General features: G+C 41.5%; 1 protein-coding gene across 2 annotated transcripts in view; it reads right to left on the reverse strand.

Moving 5' to 3' along the window:
- GTF2E1 (general transcription factor IIE subunit 1) overlaps positions 1-26,121 on the reverse strand; it is a 49,240-nt gene that overhangs the window by 1,898 nt on the left and 21,221 nt on the right. For both annotated transcript variants that reach the window (XM_030952753.1, XM_030952762.1), the window contains exons 3-4: positions 7,430-7,631; positions 2,557-2,804 (exon numbers count right to left, since the gene is read on the reverse strand). In XM_030952753.1, coding sequence (XP_030808613.1) covers positions 2,557-2,804; positions 7,430-7,631 — 450 coding nt within the window. The remainder of the gene's footprint in view (positions 1-2,556; positions 2,805-7,429; positions 7,632-26,121) is intronic.

Raw genomic sequence — 26,121 nt, forward strand, 5'->3', positions numbered from 1 at the left:
CAGAGACAGTTATGAATCATAATGGCAGAGCAAATACTGACATTTCCTAGGAGGCCTAGAGTCACTGTGGCTCCCAGCTGGAAGCTTTGACCAGGAGCACATTGCAAGTGAAGGTGCACCATACCAGGCAGAAAGGGGAAAAGCTCCTTACAGGAAGATGGTGCTGGCATGGAGCAGATGCAGCTGACAGCCTGCAGCCCAGCTGTGCAGCACAGCACTAACCAGTGCCTGCTCTCCAAGTGAAACACAGCCCACACAGTCCCTGTAGCTCCCTACCTGCACCTCTTATTTGGAGGGGACTGCAGTGTCCCAGCTGACACACCTGGCCTGTGCTCCTCTTTCAGAAAACTTGTCTGAATAACAGCTGAGAGGGCTCAATATGGCTCTGGTAGGCAGAATGTCTACAGTTCATGGATTCTGAAGGTAAAATTCTGCTCAAAAAGTAGCATTCCACAGAAAACCTCTCCTAATCCCACCTTTGGTGAGAGGGCTATGAGTCCACCTAGCACCAGAAGAACTACAGGGAGTATTAGAAAAAAAGAAACAAACCAAACCTAAAAACCACCACAAAACAAAAACACAGAACAAGAAATTAAATATGGAGAAAAAAAAAAGGCTTAAAAAGTAGGACAGGCTCCCTGTGGCAAATTTTCTGTCTTACACCAAAAGATGCTGCCTATGAACAATTGCTGGAGCTGAGGTGTTGGCATTCTGCCTTCACACAGGCAGCCACTTGCCCACTCCTCCAAGACACAGACCCTCATGGTTTCAGCACCACATCCAGGCAGGCAGCTCCCAAATCTTTTCCTTCCCCAGTTAGAAATGTGCTGGTTACATTTTTCACGTTGAGATTAAAAAATAATGTGAAGGAAGTAAGTTCCAGGGCAGTTTGTGGTCACTCCTTTCCTGTGGTAAAATAAAGGCCCAGAGAACCATATCTAATTTCACCAGAATTCTGTTTTCATTATAAACAAAGTTGTAGTAATGGGTGATGGCTACAACTACTAATACTAGAGGCTCTGCCAAATTCCTGAAAAAAAGGAAGAATAAAGGCATCGTGTTGGCAGTCATGTGCTCAGCTCACTGCTTGTGACTGTGGAGTAGAAGAGGCTGTAGGAGAGCATTTCTGTGAAATAATATCATAGCTCATCACACTGAGAGCTGTGAAATGACAACAGCCAGAGTTAGCTCCATAAAGGCTGACTTTGTGGCTCAGAGAGGCTGTCTCTTGCTTGCAAGAACTGTTTCTGCCAGATCCAAGCAGCGACTCTTTTCTGTCAATGGTCCCAAGTTTCTGTCCTTCCTGTTTATGCGCTGCAGAAGCAATTTCAGACTATTTTCACAAGCTCCCTCTTTGATCTCTGTAGCTGAGGAGGTTAAGCAGTGATGCCACTATCCTGTAAGGAGATACTCCACCTCCATGTCCCTTAGCGACTTCTTGAGAAACATTTATGCTGTGTACATCAAAAGCTGTCTCAAGGAGCTGATTTAAAACTACAGGTGAATTGAATGTCTAGCAGAAAAATGGGGTGAGAACTCACCATGGCTGGTGAGTAACAACAACATCTGCTACAGACTGCAGGAGCAGGTTGTTCAATCATCTCACTTTGCTTAATCTATTTGAAAAATGTTTTGGGATCCATAATACACTTGAAAGGCATTACATGTGAATAAGTTCTTTAGGTATCTTGTGACAATTACATCACATCTATTTTCTTCATTTCCGCTACACCTAAGTACTCCACTCCTCTCCTGAACATGGCACGAATTCCAGGGTCACATACTCAGACATATGACTCTCTTCTGCCATATCTTCTTCCTAGGGCACCAACAGTTTCAGTTCATAATCCTAACATTATTTTATCTATTGACTCACTCCTGTAAAAATCATAAAAGGCGTCCATTTCCAATTTTTGCATGGAATCTTAAACAGCACACATACCAAAGTAGAATGTTTCTACTAATGGTTATAAGACTTTGACCATTGGTCTGTAGATAACCTGACCCCAAGATGAATGAAAATAAAAGCAGAGATAATGAGAAACAAACAGAAGGGAATAAAGACTCACCTGTCATGGTGACAGACCTTCCTACTGTACTTCCAGAAGCTGTATTTCTGAGTATTCTTCATACATAACAAGTTTTGAGAAACAATTATCAAGAATATAAACAGTGCTGGTAGATTTAGTAGACTTCAAGGTCACTGAACATTAATAAATGTTATTTTTCAGCAGTGACCTCTTAGGGAGACAGCTTTCTAGATGAAACTGAAAGACCTTAACCTAGAAGCAATAAGCTCTCAAAGTGGAAGACATAACAATTAACATTTTAGAAGCCCCCACAAAATTTCATGGACAGCTCAGCTTTACTGACCTAGATGTCAATCCTGGATCTAAGGAATTTTTCCATCTGCCTACACACAGGTGCTTCGCACAGCAGAGGGGAGCAGACACTCCAGTGTTGGGAGCAGCAGCTGTACACAAACACCAGAAGATGGTTTTGCCAGCACTGTAAAGGCCTTGTATAAACCCAGCAGTACCTCTGTGAATTTCTTACCATCTTTGATTTCATCAGGGTCATAAGCTCCCTGCACCGTGCTCTCCCGCAGCCAAATGGGTCTCTCTCTGGCTGGCTTTCCTTCAGCTGCAGACCGGCTCAGATCCTCCTGGTCCTCCATGCTGATGACGACGTTCTGGGTGTACAAGTCCTCGTATGATGGTCCCTTTGTGGTCCATGCTTCCCGATGGTGTCCCCCTGCAAGGCCAGCTGCTGCTCCTGAACCAGCACCGGCCGCACGCTCCTTGCTACATGGAAGTTAAAGAGAGAAAAACAGCTCTCAGAACAAGCCCCTCCTTAGACAAAAATACTTCAAGGATGATTAGTTATCCCTCATGATCTGCACTGAGAACTTTCCTTCTCAGTTCTAACATGTGCTGCCAGGAATTTCTGTGCCAGCTTGCTGGTTTGGGAAACTTGTGGATCTCTACTGGGAAACCCTACACAGGGCCATGGCAACATCCACCACAGACACTGAAAAGAGGCAGCACTAGAGATGCAAATGCACTTAGGTTTAAACAAACATAACACCCCAGAATTCCCTGAAACAAAAGCCACAGCAGCAAAACACAGTCAAACAGTAGTCTGGTATTTGGAAAAGCCTCTTTTTGGCCTTCACACAGCAGCCAAATACTGCATTAAAAAAGCACTGAGGTCTAACCAAGGTAGATAGTAGGCCCAGGGACTCAGCATGCTCAGAGCCGTGAACTGTTATTAATCACAGGACTCCTGAAGAAGTTAACTCACCATGAAAAACACAATTTAAACCTTTGCTTGAATTGGGAGCGACAATGCACTTGAGAAGTCACCTCTCCTGTGCTACACAGGAGATCCGTACTATCCACAGAGGCAGCCTTGGGAGGACTGGGGAGCCCAGGCAGAGAAGAAAGAAGACAAAGCACCTTCAAACCAGAGAACTAGGGCTGGACAAAAGGCTCTGTGTGCTGATGGAGTGCAGGAGGAGACAGAAGAACTGTCTTCACTGTGGACCCATGTGAAGTCAAAGCCCAGCCCTCTGCTCTCCATGCATTTCCTGGCAGGGCTCCTTCTTAGCTCAGGAGACTGATGGAGAAAAACATTCCTGCTTGGATCTGATCAAAACAGGGTATCAGGTGAAATATTTTCTGCACACTGATGATGGCAATGAGCCTAAAATACACCCCGGCTTGTGCTGCTACGTATGCAGAGTGGGGAAAGCCAAATATGACTCTTCCTCTACTTCAGAATGAGATTTCATCTTTTCAGAGAAACAAATCCACTGCAGATCATATAATTTCAGTCATCCAATTGCCAGGGGTAACTACAGCTTTTCATGAGGAACAGCCCTGCCTTGACTCCTTCTCTTGTCCAGATTAAATCCATCAGGAATACTCCAGGATGCCAGCTGAGCTGACAGTTGTTATCAATGAGCATGGTTCAGTTGCTGCTGTCTACCCAATGACCTTTTCTCCAACCAAGAAGCTTAAAATAAAGTTGCACTTGGAGAAGACCTGACTAATTTGTCGGTTTTTTTAGTTCAGTAAAGACATTACCACTTTTTGATGAGCTAATTCTGCTGGATTTTTAGGGGTAAACAGTGAGGGGAAATGACACAGGTAGGTGAACATTGCTCTTCCCCAAATAAAAAATATTGGTGTGTTCAGCCACAGTGTTGATTGAGAGCTACTCACAGGCTCACAGTAGTGGAATGGCTGGGATCTGTTAACAAAATACTTCACAGCATCCTTGTTAGCATGTCTCGTGTCCTTAGCAATCCTGCAGAGCCAGCTCTGCTAGGAGAGCTTCACAGCAGCCTTGAATTTTGGGGCAGAAGGCTCATGCGCATGCATTGCTTATGTAACCTAAGGAACCACACAGAGACCTTCTCCCCAGCGTGTTATTTCAAGTGTTGGTACCTTTCAGCTCTCCAAGACAGGCGTGTGTTCTGTGAAAAGCACCACTCTGCTTCCCACACAATAGAAATCTCTATCTATCGTTTCCCTGACAATTTTATGTAATCCACTTCACTCACAGGATGCACAATGCAGCTCTCCCCACAGCTCTCCCTCCCCATGACTACAGCGTGACACTAAACCCTCAGTAGTGCCAGGAACTACCTAATAATACTTTTGCACAGAAGCCTCTGGGAATGTGCCTGAAATTGACTTTTTTCCTACACAGAACCATTTAGCAGCAAAACACTTATTCCATGACGTCAGGAACGTTTCAAAAATTAAAGTAACACTTCTAAGAGACACCTACAGTACTAATTACTTCATGTGATCTACTGCCATGTCCTACACTGAGCTGGAGCCATCCAGAAACTTTCTGTCTGATTTTGGACCCCAGTGAGCTTTGCAAGTGTGCCTCAATTGATGCCACTGTTGATAGGTGTGAGCACCACCCTGAGACTACCTGAGCAGGGGAACACTTCATTCTGCAAGAAGAGAACTTACTGTGGAGCAACCTGTTCCAGAGTACAGCATTAGACACCATGGACCAGGCACCAACAAAAAGTCAGGTGTGGGAGCTGCCGTACAGGCAGCACAGAGCAGATGAAGGGATCTCTTAAATCTCTCTTTCTCTCTTAGATCCACAAACTACTTTTTCCCCACCTTGCTCCAGACTTCACATGGCCACCCTGCAGGCAGGAACTGTGGCAGCTCAGTGGCCCAGATGTGGCTACATTTAGTCTGTTTTATTCACCTCGATGGAAATCCCTTAATAAGTGGTTTTGCTGTCTTTAAAGGCAACATAAATAGCCCCTGACACAGCTGAGGTATGGCCCACAGAAACCACACTGTGCAGTGGGCAAACAACTTGAAATTTTCATCTCAATCCTGCCCAGACTATTTAGAAAGGTCTTGGATAATGGGGATAACTCTCTTTTTTTGCCACATTTGAGATAAAACAAAACACATTTTCATTGTGCTGCTCTTAAGAGTTTCAACTTCACAACAGACAACCCATGGTTCTTGACAGCATGACTATAGAAAATTAATTCTGTGAAGATTTTTTGTTAATTGAAATCATGCTATTTTGACACAAGGAAATAGAAGGGTTATTAAAATCCATAATTTTTCAAAAACTACAGAGAAGGGCTTAAGTAAAACAGGTTTATTTTGAAACCTGTGGGGCTAATTCATGCTCTCCCACGATTAAGAAAATTAACAGCCTCTTAGGAAAGCATAAATGAAGATCTACCCAGTTTCCCAGGGCAGGTGAATGACAGTTCTGCAGTGCCAGTGGGGCCACTTAGAGCTGTAACTCTCCTGAAAACACGTGGAGTTGCCCAAGTTACTGAGAAGAGAAGATGCAGGCATTTTGTGACCTTTTTGGTTTGTTTCACAATCATCAAATGTCAGTTTTGTCAATGATTTTAGACTCTCAAGACTCCATAAAAACAGAGAGGATAAATAATCTAGGGTTTGGCACTTTAAAAAAATCTCACAGCAGTGCTTTCATGGAATTAACTGCTTTGAATTAATAAGAGTTAATAAATAATTAAATCACTGTATGTGCTGAAGCAAGTTGTGTTCAAGTAAGCATTTAAAAAGCTGCCTATTTATTTTGTCATTCCTTGCACAGAGTAATTAATCATTTACAATGTTTTTTAAGTATTTAAGAGTCAAGTAAGTGGGTGCTGCGATTTAATTGTGGGACTGCACCAGGCCTCTGCTGTGATAATTTCCTTCCACAAAGAGGGAAGACTAAAAAATTACTCTCTTTTTGGTAGGGTTATCCCAGTTCTACTACTTAAACTAGTGAAAAGGGATTTTAAAGCAAAGTCTAGTGATTCAGCTTGGGTATAAAGGCTTCAAAGAATTCCCCATATCACCAGACACATTGAGTGACCTTGGAAAAATCTTTTCTGCTCTTGATACTGCTTCTGTTTTTCTATCAGAATGATGAGGAAAAATAGCTACCTTCTTGGCTAGAAAAAGACTATGAATAGACAAAGAATTTTTATTATATTAATTAGAAGCTGTCTAGCATGAATATATGAGGAACATTCATTCTCAAGGTTAGCCTGAGAGAAAAAAAGAGTACCTTGCTTGCTCTCCTATTAACTAAAGCCAAGCACCCCAAGGCACTGTGGGAATGCTTCCCCCCATGGTACAGCTCTTTTCCCCCGTGTGTATAATTAATTTTTTTTTAAATACAGAGAAGTGCATCACATTTCACCACAGCTGACAAAACTGACAGCTCCCCACATCTTTTTGCATTATTTAAACATCATCTGTTTTTGTAAAGCTAGGAATGTTCTGAAAGAAAGTGTCATTTCCCATGAATAAGAACATTTTAAGGAGTTTTTCACTCCAACATGGTCTTCCTGAAAAGAAGAGGTGTGTAATAAGTTGGACAAAATGAGATGAAAAAAACTGCTCATTAAAAGTAATGTCTTCAAACTAGAATGCTGTTATATGAGGATTTGAAATACAAGGTGTGGATTGCAGATAGTTTCATTTCAAAAGCTGGGTAGAAGCAAAAGGAACAGATGACAGATAAGTATTTGAGAGATAGAAGACAGCATAGGTGGCACCTTCAGAGCTTTATCAAGCAGCTGCATTTTTTAACTATTGGGCCAAGGGCTTAGTGTGCATACCAGCTGCAGCATGGCAAGCAGCAGGCAATTCAAGCATCCCACCTCATAGAAAAATACATGCAGAGGGCTGACCAACAGAACAGTCATTTGCCTTGTTTAGTAGAAAATGGTTACAGCCCTCTGTCTCCTTGTAAACCACACATCCCTGGGGCAATCTGTCAGTTGTTTGCATAGTACAAGTAAGTGCTGCACAAGGTTTGGGAAAGCCCCACAGAGCACAGCAGAGCAGAGCAGAGTAACACTCTACAAGGAAGCAGTGCAGTGAGGAAAGAGCAAGCGCGCTCCCACCTCTGCTTCAGGGCAGGAATCTCTGTGGGTTCTGGCTCCAGGATTTCATAGGCTAAGTTAACATCTTCTGTCTCCCGAAGCAGCGCGTAGATGGGCTCAATCTGCTCGTTGAATCTCGCCACCAGTGTCCTTGCATCCTTCTTGGGCATGGCCGACTCATCCTCCTCCACTTCAGTCTCGCAGAACGTACAGCGGAAAGTTCCTAAAACGAGAGAAGGTGCTCAGTGTTGGAAGGAAAGCAGCAGGCCTGGCTCCTCATGCTGCCTTCCCAACTGCAGTGCCTTGCTGTTCCCTTAGCTGGATGCTAAGGAGCTTTTCTGCCCCAAAAATCCTTCCCACGCACGGTGTACCTGGTTATTATTCAAGCAGACAACAAAGGAAGTATTTTGATACCAGCCAGGGATACCCAGCTGGGTACAGTTTCTCACTCTGAAAAGCCCAGATGGGCTGCAATACCTCTACTGAGACATCTCCTAATCTCCCTCCCTCCTTGCTACACATTTTAAATGTCAGCTATGACTGGGCTGTGATAAAAAGCTACATAGCATCCTCTAAGGAGTTCAAATATCTTCTGTTTCAGGTGCCTGCGCCACTATCTCCCGGGCCACACCAATAGGCTGATTTCACAATAAAACTCTGCAGTTTTACACTGCATCAACCAGCCTGCAGGAACTGCTAATCTAACCCTTGTCACTTTGCAGCTACTGCAAAAAAGAGATGGCTTCTCCTTCTGTTTCAGGGCCAAACCAGGCAAAAAAGTCATTACTGCAGAGCAGACAATGCAAAAACCTATCCCACCCAACTCCCATATTAGTTTCTTAAAATTACAAATGGTAAGATAAGAATCATGTGAATAGCAGTTAAAAATAAGTTTGTTTTGCAGACCTCGTCAGGATCTATAAAAACAGGTCAGACTGAAATGGCTACATGGCAAAGCAGCTACAAAAAACCCACTGAACTCCTGCAGAGCAGCTTTTGGGTTTCATCACTCCATCTGTGAGCAGGACCCTTGGGGCCCTACATGCACAGTGGGACCTTTCCATCTGGTCTGCTAGGAGGGAGCAGAACACTGTGATGGCTTTGTCTTGCAAGTGCTGGACTGAGAACATACCCCTGCCACCTCAGAACATGACATCCAGAGTGATGCTCACAGGCTTCTTGATTTCGCTTGCCCCTGGGTGATATTTTTTATTTATCCATTCTGTGACACCCACGCACATCTAGCCTCACGCTCTCAATACCCCGATGAAGAAATTACTACATCTTTATACCAATAAGAAGCCTGAGGATAGGTACTGCCATAGAAATGATAATCTTATGTATAAAAACCAGAATTAGAATCAGTATTGAAGTCTGCTATGTCACCAATGCTATGGACAAACACAGTCAAAAGAACAGGGTTTGCCCAGGGCACATGGGCATGATGTAATGACACAGGCTGGCAAGCCAGGGCTTCTGGTATCTTGGTTTGCTGCTTACACAGATTTGCTAGTGTTGTCACTTCATTTTTCAGCAGAACTCCTTCCCTGCCTGTAACACAGTGATAAAAACAGACCTAACTTCTTCAGTGCTGGTGGTGAGGGCTAGACAATGCTCGCACTTGTCTCAGCAAACACAAAAAGCACTGTTTGTGACAGAAGGGAGATCTGTTGCCTCTCACCAGTCTGTAGAGATGCAGTTTTGTACTCTGGCACCATCTGAAGCACCTTTTGCTCATTGTTACTTAGAAATTAATGCATGCTGTGTATGTGGCCTACAATATGGACACATTTCCTGCAATAAATCCTCTCTTTAGAAAGTTTCTCTTATTGACATGCAAAAGCCAGAGCAGCCAAGAACAGCACTATGCAAAGTAAAATACAAGTGGATAAAGTACTCTTCTCTCCTATCCAAGCATGAAACACTTTGCTTATTTTCTTCCAGGCTGTAAAAACTGTCCCTACTGATTCAAAACTGTTCATTATATAAGCTGTCAGCCCAGCAAAAACTGAACCCAACATTTGGTCTCCTTATCCGACATCTGAGGCTATTGGTGTGACATAAATTGAATCAATTAAAAATAATTAGCACATCTCAGTTCCCTTAATGGACCACGGGAACAAGCACAGGTTAATGAAGAACACTCCCCTGTTTTTACACACCCCCCAAGTCCTGTTACATGTTCCTGAGACAGCTCAGACTTTTCACACTTCCATCTGTGAACCCCATGAGTATCTGCAAAAGATTAAGGTCATAGGGAGAATGGTTCCAATTCAGAGTACCAAAAAATCAGAAAGTAAATACAGCTCTAATGAAACAGAACTCCTAAAGCTATCATGGATTTGCTGCAACTTCCACCCCTCAGGGTTCATAATAAGCAAAAAAATTTAATAGATGAATTATGTAAAGAATTTCATCCATTAATATGCTGGTTTTTTTCAAGGTGATGCAGCATTTCACAAGAGGCATATGTGATTAGAGAACTGGGAAGCTGCTTTGCCATGACAGATGGCATTTACAAGTTGCAAACCTCTTTTGTTAGTTTTTAAGAGGTCAGAAAATGTCACCAAAGCTTTTATGACATGGCACATCACATCAGCAGTGACACACGTTCCTTTCAGATATGAATTGCATGTGACAAACATGAAGTGGAAGCCGTCCAAAGGCTGAAAACGGCAGTGTTTCCACTCCAACGATGTATTTTTTCCTTCAGCCCTTACACAACAGAGTTTTTCAATTCCAAAATGCTGCATAAACCAGGACTAACAGATATCCTGGAGCAAACAGACATGAGGCTTTTCTGCATCTTGGAAGTGCTAACAGAGAGCACATACATCTCCTTCTTTGAACACATGCTCAGGCACTCAACAGACCTCTCTGGCTGCATGTTAAAAACCAGCCATCTGAAAGAGATCTCATATGCTCCCAGACTCTGGGGGGGCAGATATGCTGGTAATCTGGCTCCCCAAGGCTTCCCAAGATTAAAGCAGCTGAAGCTCTGAAGTATGGGGCCAGAATATTTAGACATAATTCCTAATGGCTTGATTTCACTTGAGAGAAGGAAAAGGTCAACCACCCACACACACTGAAGGCAGGATGTCCAAGTGTGCAAGCAGCATCTGCTACAGTTAACATATTTTACTGGCTATAGACTCCTGAGTCTGAGCCCAGGCCCTGCTTACGCCCTTGTCAAAGGTCTCAAGCCTCACCTCCAGCCCAACAAGGGGTCTTCCACTCTGCCCTTTGGAAGATCAAATAGTTTTCTGAGAGAGTATCTTTGCCCAAGACTCTCACTACTCTCTCAGAAAACTATTTGATTTTCAACCTCAACTTAATTCCCATTTATCTCAAACTTAATGATTGTTTTGCCAAGAACTGTACCTTGTCTCATTGGGTTTCCATCTTGCTGTTAATCCTTCAGGTGTATTTACAAACTGCTGTCTTATTCATCCCTCAGTCTTCATTTTGCAAGGCCATATACTCTCCTTTACCTTTTAAAATTGGCCACCCATTTTTTTGAGCTTGCTAACAGCCTCACTGGCCCTTTCTCCAGTTTGCTCTCATCTTTCTGCTGTCAAGATGGAAGTATAGACAAGTGTCCAGATGAGTTCTCCCAAAAGCTCAAAGGCATTAGTGCTTCTCTGATAGCCACTGAGACCTTTTAAGATCACATTGTAAGAGACCATGAAAGTGATGCCTCAATTATCACAAGACTCAGCAATATTCACAGATTTTTCTTTTCCTTTGTATCTTTCCTTCTCCTTTGCAGTTTCCAGTTGATGAACTCCATGTTAATAGCAGACATTTGCATTACATGGTAGCCGCATGACAGTGCTTCATAGTATAATCTTTCAGCTCCTTTATATTCCTCCAGCCTTCACCCTCATCCAATTTTTTTTCTTGACTGCATCACAAAACATTAAGCTAATTTATTTTCAAAATCTCCCACAATCTTCTTTTAGAAGTAGCATTATTACCATTACATGGTGAGTGAGCTGAGGCACAGATGGCATAATTTCAGAAGTATCTGCTGATTTGAGCAGTACTTGATTTGAGATGCTTTTCTAAACTTCTTTTTCAGAACAGAACGTGCAGTATCCTTACCACTCTTCTTTCAGGCTCTAGAATTGGGCATCTCCAATGAGTTAGATACAGTGGCTAACAACAGCCTCTGAAAAGCTTAAAATGACTAGTTCAACATCACACAAACTCAGATAGCCTGGAGGATAAGATCATGTTCCTGTAGCTTCTACAGCCACTTTACTCAAGTAATTCCCTGACTCTTACACTGCATTTTTCCTTTTTCTGCAGCAAGCCAGACAAAAAGTGCATTCTATAAGCATAGCTCTTCTCTCTCATTGAGCAAAGCATGTTTTGGCAGAGGGGGGAATTACATCACAGAAAAAAAAGTTACAGGATGCAGAGGCAGCTTTAGTTCGGCACTCCTTAACCCCGAGTGCTTCAGCTGATGTTAAAATGAGAGTGTAAAGACCCTGAGGAACGGACAGGAGTTTCGTAGGTCCCCACCACCAAGAAGGCAGACAAGTGCCTCCCACCATGGGACGCTGTGCCAGCAGCCATATGGTTCATCTGCAGACCTGGAGCCCTCAGTTCCTCAGGCCTCTGCCACTTGCCTCGCCAAAGGCAAGATGACATCCTGCTAGTGCTGCAGGGGAGCAGGATGCTGTGCCAGCCTGCTTCCTCCAACAAAGGGAGGATGAGAAGGAAACAATTTGGGTGCTGCTCTAGCTTCTTGAAAGAGAGGTGCTTTGTGGGAATCTGCTGTTCTACCTGCTAGCCCCACGCCTAAACTTTCCTATCCAGCTCTTCCCATCTGCTTCCCATCCCAGTTCTGGGCTTTTCCTTCACTGATGGTCCTATTCTCCTTGCTGTCCTGCTTTTTCAGCATGGGCTTCACTTACTTCTCAAACTTCTCCATTCATTCTTCTTCTCCTGGACTTCTTTTTCCAATTTCAACCTCTTCTCATTCCTGAACCTCTCTACCCCACACTCTTAGATCAACTAATTCTGCCTCTTGATTTGAGCCCTGGTCATCAAACAAATTTCCCGTTTCAAGCCAGAGAGATGGAAGATCTTTTCACAGCATTGAAAAGATTTTGTCATTTAGAACAATATTACACAGGCAAAAGAATATACATTTTTCTGGTCTCCCATTTTCTCATAAGCCCATTCTTCAATAGAGCCAAACTGGTTTTAATTAAATTTTCCTAAGCAATTTAAACATAGTCAGATGCATAGAATGGGAAAAACTCAGCGTACAGTAAGTGTCTGACAAAGTTTTGAACAGGACAAAAGTCACAGAACAATTCCTATGCCTGCCCTCCACCAACGAGCCAATCTCATGGAATGAAAATACTTAGCAACCTAAGTAGTAGACAGTGTTGTCAGTACAAATTATAATTAAATTCCTTTTATTTATCATTGATTTTTAAGATTTAGAGGATTGTTTACAGCAGCACCTAAAGGCATATCTCTGCTGAATCATTAAAAACACAAATAGTAGGCCAAGTGGCTACAACAGACCTGGATCATCAGTTACCATAACATATTCTACATTAGGCTATAAGGACACGCAACCTACTAGAAGTGGCAACCTGAGGGGTTAAATGAAAGCAAAGAGAGTTTTAATGACCTTAATGGACTGATCTGGTAACAGAGCTAATTGTTAAAACAGCTGATTGTTAAATGGATTAATCATAATGCAGATTAGACTGTGGCAGCTGTTGTCCTTTAGTGACTCCCAAACTTAAACAGACTTCTCAGCCCTCATCAAACTGTTCTCACCTTCCCAACGAGAAAGCAATCCAGTGCATCTGAGTGGGAAATGTATTCCTGCCACACAGAAAGATGAGTCTGCTGTTAATTTCATCAGGCAGCCTTCTCTGACCCCATCCCTCTTTTCTCACCGTACTGGAAACAATGAAATAGTCCCTAGTACATTCCTATTCACATGTGAATTCCAAAAATGTAGCTGCTTTAGGTAAAAACAAGATAAATCCACCAACAAAAGCTGCCTCCTGAACACCACAGCAATACACCATTCTCTCTTGCAAGTAATTCAGTGATTCTACACATGCAATAAAAGAGCCAGCTACGAGCACAGTGTGTTACATAAAATGTAATGCCACATCTCATCTTTCTGAGACAGGTTTCATGGTCCACTGGATCTTAAGCTCCAGGGGCCACTCCACAGCCCAGGGCTGATTGCAGTACTCTCTTGAAATGTGACACAGAAAGTTTAACTTCTTATATTAGTCCTGTTTGGGATAGCCCAGAACAGACCCTGTTGTCAGAACACATGGCATGAAAACGAACACTGGGCCATGTGTAGAAAATGTCAGCATTTGGGGAAGATTCACTGACCCACTTCTGTAATAAAACATCCAGTTTTGCCATTGAAATCCAAAATGCATCAGGCTTCACCCAATTTGCTTTATAATTTCCAACTATAAAGAAGACATGGGATATTTCAATTGAGATGAGTAGCCTTGGTCAGAGACAGTGTCAGGGCAAATCCAGAACATGTGGGCGATACCTGAAAGCAGAGGACTGAAAGGTTCATGGGCAGTGCTGCCCAGAGAAGCTCAGTGCAGTGGCTGCAGTTTGGAGCCGAGCACACAGCACTCCTTGAACAGCACTGCACCCGAGCAGATGCAGACTGCTAAATACAGATCCTGCCCTCAAAACTGACAGCTCTCCTAGTAACAGCCTCATGGACTACAGCATCTTCTCTATGCCCCTATTCTTTTTCTGAAGACCTAATTACCAGGTACATACAATTACTATTATGAGCAGGAGGCACATTAACAGCCAATACTATACACTGCTGGACATATCCTATTGTCAGATCCTAGACAGAAATTTGCTAAAACATCTTTTCTATCACAGTTCTGCCTCAGATGAGTGAGGAAGCATGTGGAGTGCACATTAGAAAATGTCAAGCGTGGTACTTCAGCTAAAAATGTGGCTAGGAACAAATAATGTAACTAATACTATTATCTGAAGAAAGATTTAAATGTCTTTATTAATTTTTCCACAATATCTGAATTATTAAGAAAGTTGTGTAGTCTAGTGTTTACAAATGGGATCAAGACTCCACAATGAAGTAAAAAAATCCCCTCCTTTTATGTGCCCCAAATCTTGATCCAGTTTTTCTCAAGTCTGTACATATTCTAGCATAAATCCTACTGAGTCAACAGCTAAGAGATTGATCCTTCTCAGTATCAGACCATAAGGTTTTAAGATAGGTTTCTGTGAATTAGAGAATGAGTAATGACTGTTCACCTTCCAACAGCTTGTCTTCACTGACCTGCTGTTCAATATGAAATGGGACTGTATACTGGAGACAGGAGAGTAAAATCCAGGTTCCTGGAACAGCATTCAAGTCCCCAGCCTACAGGTTTGGGAAGAAGTCATATATATTCCTACCCTCCAAATCAGCCTTTGAAAATGGGTGATTGAAAAGGGCTTATTCTATGAATTTATTAAGTGGAAAACCCAATGTTTCATCATACAATTCAACACCATTTCATAATACATGCATACCAAGATACAGCTCTGACTTTAAAGTACCTATTTTGAGCCTTAATAATGCTTCTTAAACATTTTAATATTAAACATGTTTAATATAGATTCAGAGTATTGAATCGCCCACCAGGTATTAAACAGAGAGTAAACATTTCATTTGGGATAAATGTCAATCAGTTCGCTTTCAAAAATTCTATTCTTGTAATATAGATGTAGCAGCCACCTCATTTAAGGGCACTCATGCAGTAGCACTATTTCTGATTAAGATGAGGTAATTCTGCCAGAAACGTGTTCAGAAGATTTCAAAACTGCAACTCACTAACATATGAAAAATGATCAATTTGTTTAAAAATAAAAACAAGAGGGTAACTTAAAACAACAACAAAAGAGATAAAGGCATAGTCTTCAACACACAGCAGGAATAGCAAAAGATGAAAGAAACATATTTTATAATTGCCATTAAACAGTGCCTCACTATAATCAGAAGGAAATTTCACTTAGCCAATGCATATGTTCATGTATTATTTATTCTTCCAGAGAGCAGTGTGTAAATGTATAAAAATTGAGGGACTGGCAGTCCTGGAAACAGAAGGTCCCTCTGTTAAGCTGCAGAGCGGATTTTACTCCGGCAGTTACATTATCCTAGGCATAATTTGGAAGAATGGTGGTGCTAGAATGTTATTACAGATGGCTAAGAATAGTGTCCAGCACTCATTCCGGACCCTCTTGGCACAAAATGAGCCTTGCTGTTAACAATAGAAGGAGGAATTGCCAAGATAAGACACCCTTGGCAACACCTTCAAATACATAAGGCCAGTGTTTTTCTTCCTTGAAAATCTCAGGTGTTTGGGGACAGAAAAACAGAAGGTTTCAGAGGCTGCTTCTACATTGCCCTGTTTCAGGCAATGGCAAATGTCAAACACTTTTCCCATGCCTGAGATCCACCTGTTAAACTACACCAGCACTTCTGATTTTCTGAGAGATCTTTTCTTCCATGTTCACTGCCACTACCAAATCCCTTTAGTATCATACAAGACATTCCCTGAGCAGAGAAATCCAGAACTCTGGCACACCTACTATGCTACTTATAGTCCAAAAGGGCTTCAAATTCCACTGCTCAGAAATGGCAACAACTTAAATCCTTTCCTTTCAAATTCTCCTCAGAGAATTCAGAATCAGAGGTCATGCATAGCAAGAAAAATCTCCTATATCAGCACCCAGAGCCACCAACAGAGAACAATACAGATTAATAGAAAAAATGTAAAATGTCATTTTTTGCCTTATTATTATAAACTCCAGTTAAAAAGAAGGGCACCCAAGGGAACACACAGTGGATGCTGAGATTTTGCATTTCATACAAATCTGCTCATGTACACACCAGAAATCTATTTAAGAACAAAGAGCAAGAACAAAATCCTTACACCATAGTCCCAAGGCAGCATTTGAAAGGCTAACGGGGCCAATATCAGAAGAGTGTGTTTCCATACCAGTGCTTGGGATGGCAGCAGCTGGAAATAGCAAGAGAGAGGAATTAAAGCAGGACTCCAAAGCCTGCATGTTGTTTCCAGCCTTAGTTTCAACACCATCACATAGTGGAATGGGCCAACGCCAAGAGGACAAGCTGCTCTTAAGTCCACTTTTCACTTTTTGTTTTCCAAGAGGTTTTGAAGGCCCTTCACAACAAACAAATTAGGTTTTTCCAATGTTGGTTACTTAAGAATAAAGACAGACTATTACCAGAACAGATATCACACTACCCTCCTTCCTCCAGGTCTGAAATAATTTATGGGTAATCCTGACCAACAATTTACTGGTGGAAGAGATCATGCTCCTAGCTTGCAGCTTTTGAAGGTGCCCCAGCACTGCAAAAATATACATCAGTAAGTGATAAGAATGAATGCTGCTTTTCAGCTGACTTTCTGCTGGTAATGTGAAGGATGATGCAAGGCAGCATTTTCTACTCAACTAACTTGGATTCTCAGCCATACATAAGGTAACAGATCTCCTGAAGAAACTTCTGCACACACCCTTTGCCTGAAATGCCACCTTTTAACTGCTGCCTTACATGGTATTTTTGTCAATCTATTGATCCATTCTGTATTTCTCACATTTTAGCACATGAAGCCTCACTTCTTACCTGCCACTAAGGAAACAGAAATATCCATCAATTCTTTTTTGTTCCTTCAGACTTTCTTCTGGATAGTTTCACTGTTCTCTTTTCTCCTTAATGTTATGCCTTTTAGAAACTCCTTTGTGCAAAGTTCCTTGTTCTTTACTCTCAAAGGAGATACCTTTCCCCTGCTCCCTGTGAAAACTACATGCCACATGAAACCAGTCCCAGCAGTGCTCCATGAAGGGCCACCACTCCTGGCTGGGGAAGGATTACAGCCAAGCCAGCTCCCACTTGCACATAACCTGGGCCTCAGGCCAGAGCTGGCAGAAGAGAGGGAAGAGAAGCCCAAAGAAGGGTGATGGAAAAGCTTCCTCCAAAGACAGCACTTAGTGCTTAACCACCCTTCCTCCCTCTGTCCATGCAGAGCCATTAGAGTAATGGGAGCAGCCCTGAAAGCCTGGGTAGTGCTTCCCAGAGGCAGCCAGGGAGGACCGCATTTTCTCATGAAATATAAGGGAGAATAAATGAAAGAGAGGCTCCTCAGGACTGAGCTGAGCTCCAAACTGCAGGACAGTGCCAGAATTGCCATGGACAGAAATAAGTTGGCAGTTTCTAAGTGAAAGAACTGCACAGATGCCAGGAGGGAACCTGGAGCACAAAGGGAAACTAACAGAGACTAGGACTACAAAAATGTTGAAAAAAGAAATTAGGAAGGAATAACAGGGCCCCAGGTGAAACATGCAGGAGAAATTGCTGAGGCTGCTCAGGTGCTGGCCCATTATACCAGGCAGGATCTCTTATGAAGCCTGGACTGAGGTCTGGGTACCACTCTCCCACACTGCCTCAGGGAAAGAAAGAAGAGAGGATGTGTATTTTTTCCCTTCTCTGTCCTTTTCTTTTGACTCATGCAGTGGGAACCACATGGGCCTACACAGGTGAGAGGGACTAAAACAACAGTGTGGCCTGGTCAAACAGTCACAGGTGCCACAGGCTTGTGTTAATAAACAGAATTTCTGCTAACAACACTTCAAAGAGCAAATTCCCAGCACTCTCACTTCTACTACCTGCTTGGAAAGAAGGTGCTTTTTTCAATTACTGTTCTTCTTAGAGGAGAAATATCTCTCCAGCTAAGGGCGATTTCTGCCTTCTGTACTGCAGTCTCTCATCACGGGTTTCATGGTAAAACTGAGTAATGCTCACCCATGGAGCCAGGCGCCTCCGCACTGCAGAGTTTGTACAAAACTCACCTTACCAGCATCCAAGCACTTAAAAAGATTTAAAGAGCAAGCCACCCCACGTGCACACAACTTCCTTTAAACCATCCTCTCACTCTAGCAACGTGCATACCAAAAGCAGCAGTTTGGAAGGGCAAGGGCAATTAAATAAACTGGTTCCTGAGATTATTTCGCTTAGTAAAAAAAAATAAATAACAAAGGACATTTCAGATGCTACAGATGCCAAATAGTAAGAGCCTGACCTTCCTGCAGCAGCACACAGGAGAATTGATCAGAAACAAAGCCAGTGAGACTAGTTTTGCAGTACAGTCTGACTTATGCACAACAAGAAATACTCCAGTAAAAAATTTATTTTAATTCTCATAATTTTCAATACCAAGCAAAAGAAAATGACTTGTTAGTATCAGGAATATTTTAACAGGGTTCCTGATCTCCAGATTGCTGCTGTTGCAGATAACCCACCAGTGATCTGCCATCTCACTGATGGAACTGTTAAAGACAGAGGTTGATGAAGCTCACAGTAATGCCAGACAAAGCAACAGTCTCACACCTGCAAATTTTTAGTACAGAGGTACCACTCTCTTTAGCCATTCTATCTTATTTTTAACATTCAAATTAGACCATCTGAAAAATAAAAGCTGAAGCAGTTGAATTCAGCCTTGCCTTAACACTCCCTGTTACACACAGACAGAGCCCTCAGATTATAGTATAACCTAAAACAGCACTACCTTCTTAATAGAAAGTATAAAAGAAGAGCAGATGAAAAATGTGAAGAAATAGCAAATTTCATCCAAATTTTTGTATTTTTTACTGTATATTTGTGGAGAATGTGCTATTTCAGATAGACTGTACAGACCTGACAGACTTAGATAAAAAATACTTAGCATATCACCTTTTAAAACAAAGCATAAATTTTCCACAAATTACACCCCAGCAAAACATATCTTTGGACATCAGCTTGGGGGGACTCTGAAAGGAGATGCCATGACATAGCCTGGACAACAGAAGCTGAATACACAAAATAAGAAATTTGGTTCAACACATGTTAGTAGCTTAACAAAATAGACTGACAGGTTATCTAAGTGGACTAAGTGATTAAAAATTACCATTATTTTTCATTAACAATAATCAAGAATGTACTTCCTGTTTTTATTTCTTAATGTGATCAATCACTGCTAATTCTTAAACCATTTTATTAACCTCTTTAGTGAAAAAGAAGGTAACAGGGATAAACTTACCCTTCAGATTGCTAAAGCATCAGAACTGATACTGCCTTTCAGCTCAGTGGGTTGAGTCAGCTTTTGCCTTGTCTTGCCTTGCCTTGTCTGCTTTGTGAGTGTAGAGATTTAACATTTGGGAAGTTTTTTGAGCACAGCAAGTGTCAAGTCCTTTCCTCTGACACTGATCACAAATCCAAAACAGGTGCATTCATGGATAACACTTCATAATAGCAATAGAGATAGTGCTTGTAAGGGTCCTATAAACCTCTTAAATCTTTTTATTTCAGATTATCTGCAATTCCAGTGAAACAAATGCAAGAAGAAAGTGACCAAGTTTTCCCAGTTGCTTTTCAGAAGCAAAGCATACCTGCAGATATATAAAAGTGTTAGTACATTAAAAAAAATCAAATCCTAAAAACATTCCTGTTTTGCTTATTAAGTCTTTTCTCCATCAGAAACTTTTTGTATCTTCAAAACAAGTGCCTTTCCAACAATTTATTTTACAGGGCTGTTTCTCTGCTCTTTCTTCCCTTTTTCAGGGGGAGCGATGGCTTCACTGATCATGTGCCACAACAGCTTCTGATTAATTCTGATAGACAACCAGCAGTTAGCTGGCACATCATCATCATCACCCTAGGATGAACAATAATCTGCCTCACCATCTGCTCCCAAATTTATTTTTAACCAGCCCCTGCTCTCTCCAGTGCAGAGAGCATGGCAGGAAGGGCAGCCTTCCCCTGGAAGTGCTGCGCTGGGAGGGGCTGTCAGGGGCCAAGTCCAGTCACACACCCCTGAGCCCCACCGTGGAGGGAAAACAGATGGATAAACACAGCATCCCAGGGAGCAAAAAGGGCTTCTGCACCAGAGGGGCTGGCAACTGCCTGTTCTCCTCCAGCAGACAGGGAACACCTGCTGGGTTTTCAGTTCCATGGGCAAGCTAGATAAGGTTAAATGAACAGGCCAAGGTGGTAGGAGAACTAGGGGAAAGTGATGGATGTGGACCAGTTACTGATGCCAATATGCATGCCTGCTTTTTCTGAGGTCCACCCAAAACTGCAACATAAGAGCTTTTTTGATCACTTCAGTTCACCTCTGAAAGTTAAAACTATGCAGTGTTCACAGCCCAAGTGAGCTGTGCTGCTGTGCCAGTTAGTGTATGACATCCCTGGTGTAGCACAGACTAGATTCAATGATTTTCTTTGAAAAGGAGCACCAAGATGTTACAGCTCATGGGGAAGGAAGCTGGGGGGTGGGAGAAAGACAGGCTTGATGAAGGCACAGGGCAGTGAGGAGGTTCTTTTTGTAACTGCATGGGCCTGCTTGCCACCTTCAGGTACAGAAGCACAGTCCAGAAGGTGGCAATTACAGGAACACTGTGGCTGCGCCAATGCTCACAAGTGCTGCTGGCACCAGCAAACTGTCCGTAGACAACACTGTATGTGGGAACTGATATGATGTAATAGAGAAAAGAAGGAAATCAGCTGGAACCTAAAGCTTTGTACAGCTGGTAAAACAAGTTACACATCTGTGATACACCATCAGCAGATCTGATGATGATTCCCCCAGAGAAAACAGGGAATTGTTGAAAGTAGGCTCTGGGATATGAAGAACTATCAAAATTTCAGGACAAACATAAAGAGTAAAAAGATCAGATTTGAGAAAGAAGAGAAACATAGATGGACTTTAGCATGTCTCCAGTCCAGCCTCTTGCACAAATGAGGGCAATCAGACCTGACTGCTCACAACTTTATCTACTGATGCTTTGAAACCTCCCCCGGGTGGAGACTGCACAACATCTCTGGGAAGTCTTGCTCAAAGTGAAAAGGTCATATATCAGTTTAGACCCTCTTGTCCTCCAACCTGGCATCACTCTGAATATCCTGGCTTTGTCTTCCTGGAGATCTCATAATTACAAATGCTGAGGAACAGGTATTAGGTGTGATGCAAACTGATGCTGGACTGTCCTGAAAAACATCCTCACCAGGGAGAAAGGCTACAGGTGAAATGACAATAAGAAGGATGCACAATTGAAAAATATTCTCGATATTCTCAGTGAGTAGGCATCAGTAATTTGGTATCAGGTGGGAATGAAGCGAGGCCCTGATCACAGTATTTTCTATTGAGTGTTAGGTAACTAAATTTTGTGAATTTAGCTCACAATTTCAAGAGTAGGGCTTATCAATGCTTTAGGAGACAGGACTGCCATTCCAAATGGAGAAATGCTTGGCATATGTATAAAGAAATTCAGTAGAGATTGGTAGAAAATATAGCATTTGGGTTAGGAAAAAAGAAAAAAAGGAAGGGGGGTGACCAGAAGGGGGTAATTGTTTTGGCAGCACACTGCAAAGAACCTCAGGTTTATAACAGAGGGCAAAGCCAGGAACCAAACTTGCTGTGCTGCAAGGAAAGTAAGAGAAAATCTGGCTGCTGTATTAATAACTGTCATGCATGACTATGACTGTTACTCTCCACAGTATCTTAGCCTCCTTTATTCTTCCCTATGAATATCTGCTCCTGATAAACCAGGTGCAGCTTCAGATTCCATACTTGTAGTTAGGGACCAGCTGTAAAAATTCCAAATGAACAAAATGGCACAGCTTAATACATGTTTCATTAGGGAAAAATTGGGAAGACAGACTTGTTTAGTTTTAAGAAGGTGGTGGTAGAGAACAGCAAATTTTGGGTATTACAGTAATGAAAACAGTGACAAACTGTTCTTTCATTTCACACATACATAAAAAGATTACTCACGGCTTTAATTCGGGGTAAAAAACCCCTTCAGGTTAGGGTATTATGAAAAATTGAGGATAAGAAGCCTGGAATATGCCAGCCATGAAGGTTAAATTTACCCTGCTTCAGAGAAGGATGATGACATGGCTATCTCTTCTAGCCCTGCACTGTATCTGAAAATATCCTTCAGCATATTCTGAAATGCAGATAATTTTACTGTATACTCATTCCCGATTTTCTATCTATTTTTCAAAGCAGAAACACACATGTTTTTAAAGCCACAAACATAAAATTAACAACCAAGTATGAAAAATTGAACAGAACTTCCCTCCCACCACTGAGGGCTGTTTAATAAATAGAATTGTTAACAACATCTTTCCTTGGAAAATTTGATTCTGCATCAACATTCTGGCTTACAAATGCTGTGTCTCTTGTTTCAGGCTTTCTCCTGTACATTTTAATAAACAGATTGCCAGTTTTAGACTATGTTTATGCTGCAAGCCAGTGAGCCAGGGTCACAGTAATTGAAAGGCACCAGAAAGCACACCCCTCTGGAGGCCTGTATGATTATCCATTCTCCCTTGCCTTCTTGTTAGTTCCAATAACTGATATTTTAATCAATACCCCACAGAGCCTGAATGCCTTTCTTGCTGGGACTGTAGCAAACACTTGCACCAGTGCCTTACACATGGACTGACAGACCATCTGCTAACCTGTTCAAGTGGAAGTCCCAGCTGTGTGTTTTACTTTAACAGGTTATTTTATGTCTGACTTGGCACTGAACATCTCTTGATGCTCTTGTCCTGTTTTCCCAGTCTCCAACACATGCAGGCTGAAAGAAGAGTAAAAAACTGCAGGTTGATTCCTATGACAAATTCTCAATCCTCACATTGCTTTTCTCTTGCTCCTAGCACACTCCTTGCAAGGTATGCTGTGAGGCACACACTCTCCCTTTGGGAGACTGGATTTCAAAGCTGGAAGGGAGCTTAGTCCAACTTGAAGTCATTTAAGCAATGACCACTAAAAAACCCAAACAAGCAACATGCTTGAACTTCACACTTTAAAATGGTTTCAGAGGTCAAAACAAAAAAGTATACACAAGGAATTTTACCTTCATACACTTGAAACACTGTACAGAATCTGAGCCATGATATTTGTGATATGTTTGCTATTTGTGCTTTTAGCAACTCAAAATATAAAGCACAGTCAAATAATAATGACTAGCACAAAAACTATCCTAAGGGATGGAGTTTGACTTCACAAACAAGAATTTTTATTAATGAATAGCTTTCTTGAAGAAAACTAAACCCTATTATTTTTGTAGCATAGCTCAATGTCTCTTCTCAATTGGGCTGTTCTACACAGAAGTTTAATACTGTGACTATACAGTATTTATATTGTATTTAAAACACACCAGACCATGTGCGAGCTTAGCTTTAGCTCGTGCCACTTTAATAGGTGTTCCAGAGTCACAGAATGAAACTGCCATTCCCATGGTGCACATGACAGGCAGAAAGAGCTTCCACTGAACTTAGGACACTTAAAACAACACTAGAACATAGGGGCTTACTGGTCTGCAGGGCTCCCTTCACTGGCAGCAAACAGAAAGATGGATGCTCTGTTTGCAGTTTTCTTCTGCCTCAAGTGTCCATGTCTGCTCTGTAAATGCCTAAAATTAGAAAGATTAATACCTTGTCTAGTATCAGTACCCACGCTTGGAAAGACTCTCCCTCTCTCCCATTTACTGAATTGCATTACGGGAACATTTTCCAGTGTTCTGCAAGTAGTTTTTTTTTTTAACAAAAGCATTGTTGACACTAATTTTGGCTCCCTTCCAAAGTCTTCAAAAGAATACAAGAGTTATCTGCATCAGTTTCCTGAGCTGCATTTTCCTTTTACTTTAGCAGAATTAACTAATGAATAGTGCCACTCTAAATATCATATTTTGAAGCACAGGCAGATGAAAGGTTCTACAGTTTCAGACAGTGGCATCAGAAAGAAAAGAACAATATCCCAGCCTTTCAAGTTTTCTCTGAGGATGATAATTTAGAAGTCTGAACTCAGAGTCTCTATCTAGGTTTGTCACCAAGTTATTTCCAATTAGGAACACATCATACATCTACCCATGCAATTTACTTACATTTATATATACTTTCGCAAGACCTCACTGTAACACTGTCAATTATTGCCATCAGAGAAGAACACTACTGACACAATTATTCGTTCTTTTTAATTAATTAATTTAGCTGCTAAGAGTGCCAGCATATTTTAACACTGCACATGAAAAAGCAGCTTAGTAAAAGCATATACTATCTGATAGAGCATACAAGGCAGAAAACTCATTTGCAGAAAAACAGTATCTTGCATTTCTTCTGAGAAGAAAGGGCATATGCAGATTGGGTCAAATGCTTATGTATAGAAGAAATAAAGTTGAAAATCTACCTTAACAATGCTAATTTCCTGATTTTTTTTTAATATCAGTTTTTCACTCGTCTTAAACCCAAGCCAGAAACCTGTTTAGATATTTCATGCACATCACTGCAGTAACTTCTGGAGTCCAATGTCAACAGACGTTTTACTCTGCCTTGAATCCTGAATAAATTTTTGCATGCATACATATTTGAAAAATCTAAGAAACAATATTCTGAGTACTTCTCTATTCCTATATTAAACACACTTTTTTGCAGAGAAGGTTTCCATCAAATATTATCTACCCACACAGATAAGCATCTTTGCTTACTTACACAATCCAAGATCCTATCACTTTTGTTGACTTTTCTTTTAACAAAAGCTCCAGCTTTCCTAAATGTTTCCAAAATAATTTTGCCTCACTCACAACAACCTGAAGAATGAAGCAATTTGTTCTGGTTCCATTTGAACACACAGGGATGTTTTTCCTTAGAGCTATGACAAAGCAAGGTAACAGAGGATAAAAACAAAAGCAAAACCTCAAACCACATAACCTTGCTCAGCTGCAACCTGCAGCGTTAAGAAGAGAGAGCTTTTAATGGGAAGCAGGCACAAAAGCAAACACTTGTTATCACTGCAATCCTAAACTGGAATAGTGTCAATTCTCCTTGGGCAGAAGATGTAGAACAGCACTACAAAGTTAGCGGCATCCTCTTCTGTGTGCTCCAAGGACTACCTTTCAGCTTGTTCATCATGTAAGAGTCACAGCAATCCTTTTTATCTGATGCATGTCCAAAGGGATGCACAGAAACACGTGAGACAGGTTAAAGATGCCAGAGAAATCTCAATTTCACAGCAGTGTATTCAGTGTGTATAAGGAGTTTATTTCAGGGTCAAGGAAAGCCAGACAAAGATTCCAGCGGAAGGAAGAAGAAACATTCAGATTTTTGACAAAAGCAGTCAGCAGGAGATCAAGGTGCTTTATTAAAATCCATGCAAGTCTTCTCAAGAGCACAAAACACTGCCTGTCAAATTTATAAACAAACCAAGAGTCTGATTTAACCCTCAAATAACAAAATCATAATGCTCTGGATTAAAAAAATAAGGATTAAAAAAACTTCCATAATAAGATCCTGACATGGGCAAGGGACTGGAAGTTGTCTTTGGGAGAGAATAAAGGAAATCTGAAGCTCCAGATCATTTTTTTGATTGCACATCCCATCAGTAAAAAGAACTTTTGAGCAAACTATAAAAATATTTACTTATAAATTATATATGTAGTACTGTAATAATATGCTATATATTATAAAGCATACACAAAAATAGAATTAGGAACAAGATTAAGAAGAAAAACTGTTTTAGAAGATTTTTATTGATGTTACAAAAAATATTTTCTTAGTATTCCTCCCACCTTCATGGATTGTTTTGCATGCATCCCACTTTGGAGACTGTTGCAGA

The sequence above is a fragment of the Camarhynchus parvulus genome, chromosome 1 (assembly GCF_901933205.1).
Source record: "Camarhynchus parvulus chromosome 1, STF_HiC, whole genome shotgun sequence".
Classification (NCBI taxonomy): Eukaryota; Metazoa; Chordata; class Aves; order Passeriformes; family Thraupidae; genus Camarhynchus; species Camarhynchus parvulus.